Source organism: Belonocnema kinseyi, chromosome 7, assembly GCF_010883055.1.
Source record: "Belonocnema kinseyi isolate 2016_QV_RU_SX_M_011 chromosome 7, B_treatae_v1, whole genome shotgun sequence".
NCBI lineage: Eukaryota > Metazoa > Arthropoda > Insecta > Hymenoptera > Cynipidae > Belonocnema > Belonocnema kinseyi.
The window spans coordinates 61,636,503-61,649,599 of NC_046663.1; the positions used below are offsets into that span (position 1 = coordinate 61,636,503).

The window sequence follows — 13,097 nt, forward strand, 5'->3', positions numbered from 1 at the left end:
GGTGGACAGAGATTTCCAGACAACGAAGACGTCATTGCCTCTGTAAGTGCTTATTTTGAGGAACTTCCGAAAACGCACTTTTCTGAACGATTAAAAAAACTTCAAAAGCGATTGACCAAGTGTATAGAGCTCCAAGGAGATTATGTTGAAAAATAAAAAAAAATGTACACAAAAAAAATTGTTTTTATACTTCATTCTAAAGCCTTCTTGAACTATCCTCGTAATACACAAGTTTCCAGTACTATTTTGTAAACGAATGAGCAAAGTCAAAATCTATAGTACGATATGCAAGATGATTTCTTAGATTGAACTCTGATTTTGGCTATAACAACAAAATGTATTTTTCTCCAACTTCTAACAGCTAACAGTTTTTGCTACCAATTACAACCGACATCAGTGAAAGTGTTATTCGTAAATTTAAATAAAAATGATTATGCAAAAAATATTGTAGCACTTGCGGATACTCTTACAAATTTAATCCATATAATTCAAACAAAATTTAATCGAAGTAACGAAAAATGAAACTCTATTACTAAAATAATTTCAGAGCAGGTTCAAAAAGCAGACAAACAAAAAGCAAAGATCAATAAAGACATCCAGGATATTGAGTTAAATCAAGAATAAGCTTTTCATTTAGCAGAGTTGGTGAAGCAGATGACAGAATTTGAATTTGACATAACACATAGGTCATTAGGATGGTCCCAAAATGCATGACAAATTTTTTTTCATCGTGTTAGAGGGCAATGATTCCCCCCACTTTATTCCGATTCCGAAAAGATAAATAACGTGTTTTTTTTTATTTTTATTTTTAAAGGTGTCGGTTTTTACTTGAAGTTTCCCATGTGAAATGCATTGGGAAAAATCACTTTTTTGAGTTTTTAAAATAATTTGTTAGGGTTTAGGATAATGTGACGGTAAAGTAAAGAGGGTTGTAGAGAATTATCTAACGAAGAATTTCATGTATCAGGAAAATGGGTTTGCCACCCTGAACATGCCCCCACGAATTCCTTAAAACTACCCTGAAAACCAAAAATGCCAATTATTCATTGAATCGACCTTTTGAGCACTGTATTCTAGTTTTTTTCCCTAAAAATGATTACTATTGGTCTAGTGAAATATTTGTTAAATTTGGTTAATTAATTTTAAATTATTTAATCAAATGGAATTTGTTTGAATAATTTTTTTAAATTCTTTTTTTTCTACTTAAAAATTATTAATATTTCTTTAGTCCAATATTTATCAACATTATCTGATTAATATTTCATTGTTCAAAAAAATTCCACAGCTTTAAATGGTTACATTTTTTTAATAACAGTTCTTATGTTTGTTCTAGTGAAATATGTAACAACACTGGGTAATTAAATTGTAATTGTGTAAAGAAATTCAATTGGCCTAAAAAAATATTTACATTTATTTAAGTTTGTCAGAAAAATGTACAAATTTCGTGGAAAAATTAATTTTCAAACAAATTTAATGTGGTTGAAAATATATAATAATTTATTGTTTATACATTTGGAAAATATTTTAAAATAAATTTATGTTATTAAAGATAATAAAGACTCAGTAGAATTTTCATCAAAAAAAAAACTTTTTTTAAACAAGTGGAATTTGTTTACATATTTACAAATTAATTAACCAATATTGATAAACATTACACTACTTTCCAACACCTTTTTTAAAAACATTTTTATAAGATTTTTTTTACTGTTTAAACAAATTGGATTTCTTTATACAATTAAAAACTAATTAAACCATGTTAATTAATATTATATTAGACCAATAGTAATAATGTTTAGGGGAAAACAGAAATTTAAACAAATTCAATTAGTTCAAATAATTGAGAATTTATCAACATTGGTTGAACAATACTCAACTAGACAAATAAAAATATTTTAAAAAACGCGAATACAGTTCTTAAAAGGTCGATTTCATGAAGATTTTACAGGGGAACGTTGGGGTGTGTTCGGGGTATTGAACCCATATGTCTGATACATAAAACTCTTCGTTTGTTAATTTTCTACAAGCCTTTATACTTTCCCCGTCACATTTTTACAAATTCTACAAATTTATTCCGAAAAGTCAAAAAAGTGATTCGTCCCCATGAATTTTAAATGGGAAACTTCAAGTCCAAACCGGCACCTTTCAAAATAAAAAAAATAAAAAATAAATGAGGGAATTTCTTTTTTGGATTTAAAGTGATGTGAAGGATCGTTTCGTTCTAAAAAAAATATTGTTTCTGAGCAACCCTAATGTTCATGGATACAATCTTATTTACTCGGTATATAAAAAGTGCAAAAAGCACAAACAAACCTGTAAATTTCAGCCCTTTTCCGATTTCATGCAATGTACGACTCAGTAAAATTCTCTGACCTTTCCATTTACTACAAAAATGAAAAAATCAATCTTATTTTTAAATTTCCGCTTCTGAATACCAAAAAATACGATTTGTTCAAAAATACTCCACTTCCAGTTAAACAGCATCAACTCCTTTAAATTCAAAAGTACTTGCTGATATTGTACCAGAATTTGAATACTAAATTAATTTTCGGAAATAAAGTATCAATTTAAATTACCCTATATCTTTAAAAATGACTCGAATTATTCCTAAAGTTTTCTCTAAATGCTGAGAAATGATCAAAATAGCTTTGAAGTCTTTCAACTTTTTTCTCGACACGTTTAGGAATTTTTATTGATTTGTATAAATCCTGGATATATTTTTAATTTAAAAAATTCTCCTAAAACTAATTTTTCGGAATAATAAGTATTCAACACTTTTCTAGATATTTTAAAAATAAAGTTTTATTCTTTTAAAATTCTAGAAATTTTTGTAACATTTCTAATATTGTAAAACTGAAAATTTTTGCTTCGAAACCTTCTAAATTCTTATTTGAAATATAATGAAATCATGTAAAATATTTTGAAAAGTTCTCACGAAAACATTTTTTTTGCAATTTTTCCAGGAATCTTAAGATCATTTTTGGAAATCTTCTTTTTGATTTAAATTATCTTCAAGTCTTTACAAAATGAACCAAATCAGGTTTTCGAAAACAATATATCAAGATATATTGACTAGAATATTATAGGAAACGAATTTTTTTTTTAATTGTTGGGAATACAGTAATTATTTTTTCTTACCTTGATAGACGTGAAGGGCTCTTTCTCGAAGTTTATACTTTTGTGTTGGGCTAAACATCGATTTAATCGAATAAGTTGCTAATTCCTCATTTGAGGTTTCTAGCACTTCACGAATCTGGCAAGAACAAAAATTAAATAATAAAAAATGTTAATAAATGGATTATCATACAATTTTTATTTCTGTTTTTTTTTTTTTGGTCACGTGATAACCATACCTCATCAAGAGAGTACGGGTCTTCCTTTAGGTCCATCACCACGATTTCTGACATGTCCTCGAGACTTTTTCCCAGCCTCTTCTGGATATCTATTAATTTTTGTATTGCCTTCCAATTCACGATCCTCTTCTTTGCTATCATCTATCTCCAATATGGATATGAAAAAAAATTTAATTTTATGAGCCAACATTCCTCGGACTCATTTGATGAATTCCAAGTAATGTAAACGGTATAAGCTTTGAAAAATAGTGGCAACATAGTGTTATATAATTATTTTAAAGATTAAATAGAGGAATTAACTATTTTTTTAATTTTTTGCATAATATGAAATATTATGCAAATATTATATTATTAAATATTATATCTTTTCAAATATTTTAGAGCACCTTGAAAGTCTTATGAACCATTGAAATGCTTAAAGAACATCTAAAGGGTGTCAGGATGGTCTATAAATTACTACATTACTGCAGGATAAAATAGTTGTCAGCAATAATAATTTGTCTAAACAATTAGGTTTCTTAAATTGCATTCATTATTACCTCGCTCTATGTAAAGTAGATCCAAATTTTGAATAATTTAGAAAGAAACCGAACTTTTCAAACATTATTTAAAGAAAATATTGTTGAAAATCAGATTAATTGCCCAAACAATTATTTATGCTAAATTTAAATAATTGAGGAGTTCTGAACAAGAAGGCGACTGGCGCTCGAGAACGAGTAAAAGAATTGTCCAGGCTGTGACGTCAGGTATCAAAAGTGACATTCGAAATTTGAAGAAACCAAAAATATAGTTAGATAGCTCTTTAAAAATGAACCTGAGTCTCCATTTACAGTTTTTCTCTCGGGCGGCAAATTTTCCAGTAAATAAATAAAAACTGACTTTTTTTAATTGAAAAAACCATGTTTTTTCACATTAAACCCGCCGTAAGTAATTCGTTTATCAACTAATTAACAAATTTCTTTAATATTTTCATTCGCGACGCTCTAGCGGAGGCTACAGTGTCCGAAAGGGGTCAAAAGTAAATTTCTAATTTTTTTTTTTTAATCCGAATGAAAAACCACGTTTTTAGACTTTCACATTAAAAAAGTGAGCGAGGAAGTTTGAGCTACGACAAACTTCAACCGAAAGAATTTTTCGCCAATGTATTGGCCAACTTTTTGGGAAATCTCACATCGATTTGATTTTTAGTTCCATAATTATAGCGAGTTTATTACGAGCTCGCGACGCGACACCACAGGATTTTGCAGGGGACGCCGCCAGAACGCTGACTTGTGCGAGCGAGTTGGCAAAACAAAGGATGGGCAAGAACGATGTTTCAGGCTTGAGGCGGCGTCCCCTGAAAAATCCTGTGGTGTCGCGCCGCGAGCTCGTAATAAACTCGTTGTAATTATGGAACTAAAAGTCAAATCGAACTGAGATTTTCCAAAATGTTGGCCAATACATTGGCGGAAAATTCGTTCGCTTGAAATTTGTCGTAGCTCAAACTTCCTCCCTCACTTTTTTAATGTGAAAGTCTAAAAACGTGGTTTTTCATTCGGATTAAAAAAAAAAAACATTAGAGATTAACTTTTAACCCCTTTCGGACACTGCAGCCTCCGCTGGAGTGTCACGAATGAAAATCTTAAAGAAATTTGTTAATTAATTGATAAACGAATTACTTACGGCGGGTTTAATGTGAAAAAACATGGTTTTTTCAATTAAAAAAATGTCAGTTTTGATTTATTCACTGGAAAATTTGCAGCCCAAGAGAAAAACTGTAGATAGAGACTCAGGTTCATTTTTCAAGAGCTATCTAACTATATTTTTGGTTTTTTCAAATTTTGAATTTCAATTTTGATACCTGACGTCACAGCCTGGACAATTCTTTTACTCGTTCTCGAGAGCCTGTCGCCTTCTTGTCCATAACTCCTCAATTATTGGTTCGCTCTAACGGAAAACTTGATAATAACTTTGAAAATTCGGAAGGAACCGTGACTTCGAACTATAATCTAAGAGAAAATTACTAAAAAAGATAATAAAGTGTTTACAAAATCTAGATTGAAATGTAGTTACGAGAAAAATTAATATTTTATGTATCATAAACAATATGTATTAAAAAACCCTAAAAAATCATAATTAGCAAACAAAAACTCGCTAATACCAATTTTTCACTATTTTGGGGTTTCCTAGGACACTACATAGCTGACATATGGGGCTGAAACTTTAAAAATAAGTTTTGATTTATATTGAATACATAATTGTAATGAGAAATAACAAAATGCACACGAATTAAAAAAAAATTGGACCACTCTAGTGTCAGTACGGAACTAGGTTACCAACATTTTTATCGAAACCTATATTTTTTTATACAATCCTATTTTTTAAATTGAAAAAAAAATATTTTACATTCAATTCAATTATAGCGTGACAATAACTGTTATAAAAATTAGGACTGATATTTTATAAAATTATTGTTATAAAGTGAAAACATGATCGTACGACATTTTTTAAAAATACTCAAGTATGTTTAAATTTCGTTACGTTGCTCAGAAAGTTTTAAAATTTGTTTAACTTCAGAAAATCTAATGAAGCCCCTGTAAATCCCTTGAATTGTTTAAAATACCCTTAAATCTTTGAAATAACTTGAAATCTTTTAAATCTATTCAAAACCTTTGAATTCCAATGAAATCCTCTGAAATTTCTGAGACTCCAATTTGTTTTAATTCCTTGAAATTCCATGGAATTTTTTTAATATCGTGAAAATTCCATTAAATTGTTTTTAATTCTTAAAATTTTTTTGAAATCCCATGAAATTCCTCAGAATTCTTACAACCCCTTGAAACTTGTGAAACCCTCTACAATATCTTCAAATCTTTCAAATCGTTTAAGATTTCTAGAAAAATGTTTAAATCTTTAAAATCCTTAGAGACCTCATAAAACCCTTAAAAAATTTTTAAATCCTGTGATATCTTTGATACCACTTTAAGTATTAACTCCACTCTAACCACTCATAACTAACCACTCTAAGTATTAAAAACTTTTTGAAAATTTTGTATTCTTGAAAGCCCTTTAAGATCTTAAAAAATCGCATAGATCTAATAAAATCGCTTGGAATTTTTTGAAATAATTTGAAAGCCACAACATCTTATAAATATAAAAGAGTCTGTTTAGATTTTTGACATCTCGTTAAAGTTTATGAAATTTCTTAAAATATTTTATATACTTTTAAAATCTTCGAAATCTAGAAATATTTTGTTATTTATTTTTTTCAGATGGCGGACCAACTTAAGGAAATTCTATTATTTCCATTTTTTACTTTAAATAGTAGCAACATATCTGTATCGTTAAAAATCGTGTCTCGATTAAAGTTTGTATACCAAAATTATTACAGAAAATTATTTTCGGAAAGTATTTCGTGCTTGAAATTTTTTTTAAATCCTCTTTGCAGTCCAATTAGGATAATGCAAATGCAACAATAATTGCTGTTGTTACTAACAAGCTTAAATACCGGTTTAAACATGGTGCATTTAATTAATCAGAATAAATATCAGACTGTCAGTAGTAGAAAGTAGAGTTCATCTTTGAATGAATGGTTCTATCTCATGTAAAATTATTCAAATTTCATAGTAAGGATTAATTACAATAGCCGGGATAATGACTGATAATTAATTATTGGAAAGTTGATCAAATATGAGTAGATATTTTATTACCACAGGTTGGGTAAAAATAGTCTTAATAACAGAAATGGGTTAAGGGCAATTATTGATTATAAATACATTCACATAATTTATATTTCTTCACAAAAACGAGAAAAAATTGTCCCTGTAATATAAATTTCATGGGATTTCAAATCATTTCAAGCAATTCTTATGCATTTCATCGGTTTTCTAGAGATTTAAAAATATTTCTTAGGGTGTCAAGCAATTTCGTGATATTTAGGAAAATTTTAAGAGATTTTAGAAGATTTCAAAGATTTCTAAATATTTCGGGGAATTTTAAGGGGTTTCGAAGGAATTCAGGAGAGTTCGGGAATTTGAAGGAGTTTTAAATTAATTATAAATATTTTAATAGATTTTTACGATTTCCAGAGAAAAGTTGGTAAAGGAATTTAAAGGTTTTCAAAGGATTTGTAGATATTTCAAAATTTTTTAACGATGTTTTAAGGGATTTTTTGAAAAATTTGATAATAAGTGAAAATAAGTAAAATTTCAGGGGATTCCTAGAGAACCCAAAGATTTCTAGACATTTCAAAGATTCCCAGTGATTTGAACGGATTTGTTCAGAGAACTTTATTGAAAAAGTTTATTTTAAATTATTCTAAAGTGATTTCAGTCTTTATGATTTTTAAAGAAAATATCTGAAGCGATTGTAATGTAGTTTACAGAATTTCAAGGTACTGAGATTTCAAAGATTTCTAGAGATTTCAAATATTACCAGTAATTCGAACGAGGTTTTCAGAGAATTTTGGAGAATGAGTTCAATTGATTTTGAAGGATTTTCGAATTATATTTACTTGTTTTATTAGATTTATACAATTTTGCGAGAAATTTTTTTAACGGATTTCAAGGGATATAAAAAATTCAAGGGATTTAAAATAATTGTTTAGGATTTTCTAAGATATCAAGGTATAAACAAAAAAAGTTTGGTAAATGAGTGAAATCAAATGAAATTGTAAGGAGTTACCAGCAATTCCAAAGATTTCTAGAGATAAAAAAGGTTTCACGTATTTAAATTATTTTTTAGCGAAATTCAATAAATAAGCTCAATGTACTTTATTTGCAAGTCTTTGCAAAGGATTTCTACTTACCTTAATGTATTTTTACGATTTAAAAAAAAACATTTAAAAAAATTTTTAAATAGATTTCAGGCGATTTTAAGGCTTTCCAAGGAATTTCAAGAGATTGAAAAAATAATAACAGAATTGAAAGAATTTCGTAGGATTTCCGAAGATTTTAAGGGATTTAAAAAAAATTTAGTAAATAAGGGAAATGGAATTGCACGGAATCCCAGCCATTCTAAAGATTGCTCGAGATTACAAAGAATTCCAGTGATTTTAACTTTTTTCCAGAGAACTTTAACAAATAAGTTTAATGTAATTTATTTTCAAGGGATTTTAAATGATTTCTATTTGTTTTAATAGACTTTTATATTTCGATAAATTTTCACTATTTGCAGAGAAAAGTTTTCAAACGATTTAGAGGGATTCCAAAGGATTTTCGAAATTATTGAGCGATATAAAAGAGTTTTACATGAAATTACATCTGAGAGGATTCCTAGTGATTCTAAAGATTTCTAGAGATTTTAATGATTCCCAGTGATTTTGACGATTTTCTTAGAGAACTTTATGAAATAAGTTCAATTTAATATATTTTTAAGAGATTGTTAAACATTTCTACTCATTTGAATATATTTTTACGATTTCCAAGGATTTTAAGGATTTTAAGGTATTTCAAAAAATTTAGAGATACTCAAACAATATCAAGGGATTAAAAAAAATGTTTGAGATTTTCCAAAGATTTCAAGAGTTTTATAAAGAACTTTTAAAAATAAGTTGAATTTAACTTCAAGGGATTTTCAGCGATTCCTAGATTTCAAGGGATTTTAAAAGATTTTAAGGAATTTTACAAGATTTAAAGGATTTTGTTGTATCTATAAAGATTTTAAATGATTTCAGAGGTTTCTAGGGATTTTAACATTCTTAGAAAACTTTAATCAATAAGTTGAATTTAATTTATATTTAAGGCATTTCAAATGACTTCGACAGAACGAAATATGCAAGCATTTTTAGTGATTCCAAAGATTTTGGGGTATTTTAAGGTATTTTATTAAATTTTACAGGATTTAAATGATTTGATGTACAAAACTTTAATGAAAAAGTTCAATTTAATTTTTATTCAGCGAATTTCAAATTATTTCTACCTATTTTAAAGAATTTTTACCATTTTCAAAGATTTCAAGGAGTTTGAACGAATTTCTAGAGAACTTTAAGGAATCATTTGAATTTCATTTTGAGGAATTTCCACGAGTTTTTGAAAATTTCAAGAAGTATGGTAGAATTAAAAAAATTAATGTATTTCTAAAGATACGAATTTCTAAAGATACAGGAATAGATTTGATTTATTTTATTTTAAAGGAAGTTTGAGTGATTTCTACCGATTTCTGACTATTTTGAATATTACAAAGGAATTCAAACAGGTTAAAACATGTCAAGGGATTTTAACGGAGTTCAATAAATTTCCGATATTTCAATGGATTTGAAGTGTTGAAAGAAAATCATGGATTTCAATTACATTTTTGGAAATTTTAAGAATATCAAGTGAATTGACCTACTTTTTTGGTGATTCTCTACTTTTTACATTGATTCTTCAATAATTTTTTATTATTTGTCCCAATGTTCGTTATCCTATAATCGATTTCTATATAATTATTTTCTATAATGAATTTATTATGATAGCGGAAAACTTAGTGAGAAATAATCAACATTTTGCAATCCCATGCATTCAAACATTTTTTAAATCTAATGCACATAAACAGTCTTAGTAATTACCCGCGCGGATAAAAATTGATTAATGGAATATAAAAAAGACAGTTTTTATAATTCACCTGGGCTGCGAGTCTACATTCTGCGACTCTCAGATTAAAATCAGAGGTAGAAGCTTTATTGTGACAAACCAGACTGTGAGCTATCACGAAAACCGCATTTTGTGGTAAAGTTATATCCGTAGCCCGCAGTGGATTAAATTCGATAAGCTTGGCGGAACCTTTAAAGAAAAACATAAAAATATTTCAATAATTTATCATTTAATAATTAAATAAAGATAATTAAGTGCCGTAGAAAAAGGTTATTCTATCGTTTTAACGAGGTCGGATTTTTTTGAATTTCTAAAAAACGTCTTTGTGTAGATTTATTTTTCCCGTTATATTTTGGAACAAAATATTGAAAAAAACTGGAACTAGAAAATATTATGTGAAAATTAAAAATAAGAAAAAAGCTTTAATCTCCAGTATGTGCCGAGTTATGATCCTCCAAAGTAACCGGGAGTGAACAAGAATCGTCCGTAAACCCAAATTTCGAACTTTGGACTTGTACACTCTAATAGGTGAGAAGTTATGACCTCCAAAAGTTAATCATTTTTTACCCTTCGGTCAGGAAAAATTACGAGTGTTAATTTTTTTATAAATAAATCTTTTCTGAATCAAGTAATGCTAATGAAGCACGAGAAAGAGTTTTGATGCTTGTAAATTTGCGTAAATAGAAAAAAAAAGAATCGTTTAGCTCTAACAGGTTTAGAATTATGCATATTTAAAATTAAATTTCTTCTGAAAAAATATCATCTCCATCACTCCACTGGGAGTTGAGCCGTACAACTTCCGATTGCCGGTCAGATGATATCCCGTTAAGCTATTAGAGAGATAAAAAAAAATCTTTTTTCAGAAATACACGCTATCTCAAGCCCGGTGTTTCATTTATGATACGAGTAAACCGAAAGGAATCTGTATCATCATCAGAGATGGTCACCATCAATCAGTGTAGATGTCATTCCACTAACCGTAAAAATAGAAAGAAAAACATTCGTTATAGTTAAATCTTGAAATAAGAAAGAATACTGAACGTATTTTTCATACCAGATGAAAAATAAATGTTATTTAATTTTATAATTAAATTTTTGATGAAAAAAGTTGATCTCCATCGCTTCACTGGGAATCGAAGTACAGAACTTTCGATTGCCTGTCGGGTCCTTTTCCGTTAAGCTTTTAGAGAGATCGAAAGAGCAACCACATTTGGTGGAATGGCATCTACACTGATCGATGTTAACCATCTTTGATGATAATACATATTTCTTCAAATTTAGTCATATCATAAATGTAACACCTGGCTTGAAATAGAGTGTATTTCTGAAAAAAGATTCTTCTTTCGATCCGTCCATACCGGCAATCGGAATCTGTGTCGTACGATTCCCAGTGGAACTATTAAGATGATCTTCTTTCACAAAACATTTCATTTAAAAATTTATTAACATTTATTTTTTATCATGTCTAAAATATGACGTTAAGTATTTTCCTTTATTTAAAGATTTAATTTTATCGATAGTGTTTATTTCTTGTTTCATGGTTGGTGGACACGATTGGTACATTGATTAATGTTAACCATCTCTGTCGATAATACAGATTCCTTTAAGTTATGATAGAGTAGCATTAACCTTTTCCATTTGAAAAATGTGTCTACTGAAATACCTTGCAAACGGAGAGTATCGAAACGTTAACTGCTTCTAATATTAAAAATTAGCCTCGATTTTAAAAGGTGATAGCATCGTCCAGAATGTAGATAAAAATATTTTGGTACGCTGTTGGAAAGTTAATTAAATTCTGCGTTAAGTGACCACTATTTGAAGCAGTTTGGCCTTTCAGATATTGAATAATCACGTGATTATTTATTAAAGCTAAAATACCAAATTCCTTGAAAATCGGAATTTTAGTTTTGTCTTTCTCACGTCATTATTTAATGCCTACAGTATCAAATTTCTTCAACTAGGAATCATTTAACGCAGAATTAAATTATATCTTTAAAAAAGTTAAAAAATACTTTTCTCTATATTCTAGAGGTGCTATCGCCTTTCAAAGTTAAAGCTAATTTTTAATGGGTTACTCGGTTAGTTGTCCGATACTATTCAAATGAGTAACAAAATGGCCAAATTTCAAAGATAAATTAAATAAATAAATAATAATAATAAACTCATGACCTATTGGGGATAGGATATTGTCTTTTTTTAGAACAACTAGAAATTTCGTCTATTTTAATTAATATGCCGATTTTTTTGTAAAAATAGCTTATATGAAAGTACAAATTCAAATTTTAGAAATTGTTTTTTAGTCACTTTTTTTAATCCCGTTACTTTGAAGGATTATAGCTTGGAACCTAATGAAAATAGAAGATGCTTTTTTGTTCACAATTTTCTCAGCATTTTTTTTGTTCAAGTTTACTCTTAAATATTTGGTCTAAAATGTAGCGGGAAGGGTCAAGTTACGTAAAGACGGTTAAAAAAAAATATTTTCCTGACAATTTCGGGAAACCAGGTAAATTTAAATACATTTTTCAATTTATATTCACCTGCTTTGCCCAAAAAAGCAATTGCTTGGTCCATTCCTCCTCCCTGGGTTCCAATATATCTTTCAGCACTTGCACTTATTGTTGCCAGTTCTTCTTTAGAGATTGAATACTGTAATAATAAATAGTTCCCTTCATATAATTTTAAATTAATCTTTAAAAGAGTCCTTCCTCCATGGGAAAGTATATTAAAAGAATAGATCATTTTAAAAAGATTTAAAAAATTGCAAGCCATTTGAAAGAGTTCAGCAGATTTCAAGGGATTTTTTGCAAAAAGGTTGTGATGATAAAACAATTTTCTGCTATGTTAATTTTTTTAGTCTGAAATTGTCTTTTTCAAATAAAAATGCCGATGTTTTATTGTATATTTATAGCACAAATATATTATACAATAATTCTGAAGTTACGATATTAATTTCCATTAATTAGCAAAAATGTTCTCCTTGCATATGTTTTCTCTAATTTTATATAATAGACAGAATGAATTAACAAGAATTTGGCTTCAAAATTAATTATATATTTTAATTCAAAAACAGACTAAGACAAAAAAGAAGAATAATCGCGAGCGTATGTTTCCCAGTCTTTTAAAAATAATTAGAGGGAAAAAAATTACGTAAAAAATTCTTTCCACCCCCCCCCCCACAGACGATTTGCTAAGGTTT

General features: G+C 28.4%; 1 protein-coding gene across 2 annotated transcripts in view; it reads right to left on the reverse strand.

Annotated features, from left to right (window-relative positions):
- Positions 1 to 13,097, reverse strand: part of LOC117177361 (N-acetylgalactosamine kinase) — a 62,403-nt gene that overhangs the window by 18,639 nt on the left and 30,667 nt on the right. Inside the window, exons 5-8 of one of the 2 annotated variants that reach the window (XM_033367994.1) lie at positions 12,439 to 12,547; positions 9,933 to 10,090; positions 3,351 to 3,491; positions 3,136 to 3,250 (exon numbers count right to left, since the gene is read on the reverse strand). In XM_033367994.1, the coding sequence (XP_033223885.1) occupies positions 3,136 to 3,250; positions 3,351 to 3,491; positions 9,933 to 10,090; positions 12,439 to 12,547 (523 nt within the window). The remainder of the gene's footprint in view (positions 1 to 3,135; positions 3,251 to 3,350; positions 3,492 to 9,932; positions 10,091 to 12,438; positions 12,548 to 13,097) is intronic. The other variant, XM_033367995.1, reaches the window with a different exon arrangement.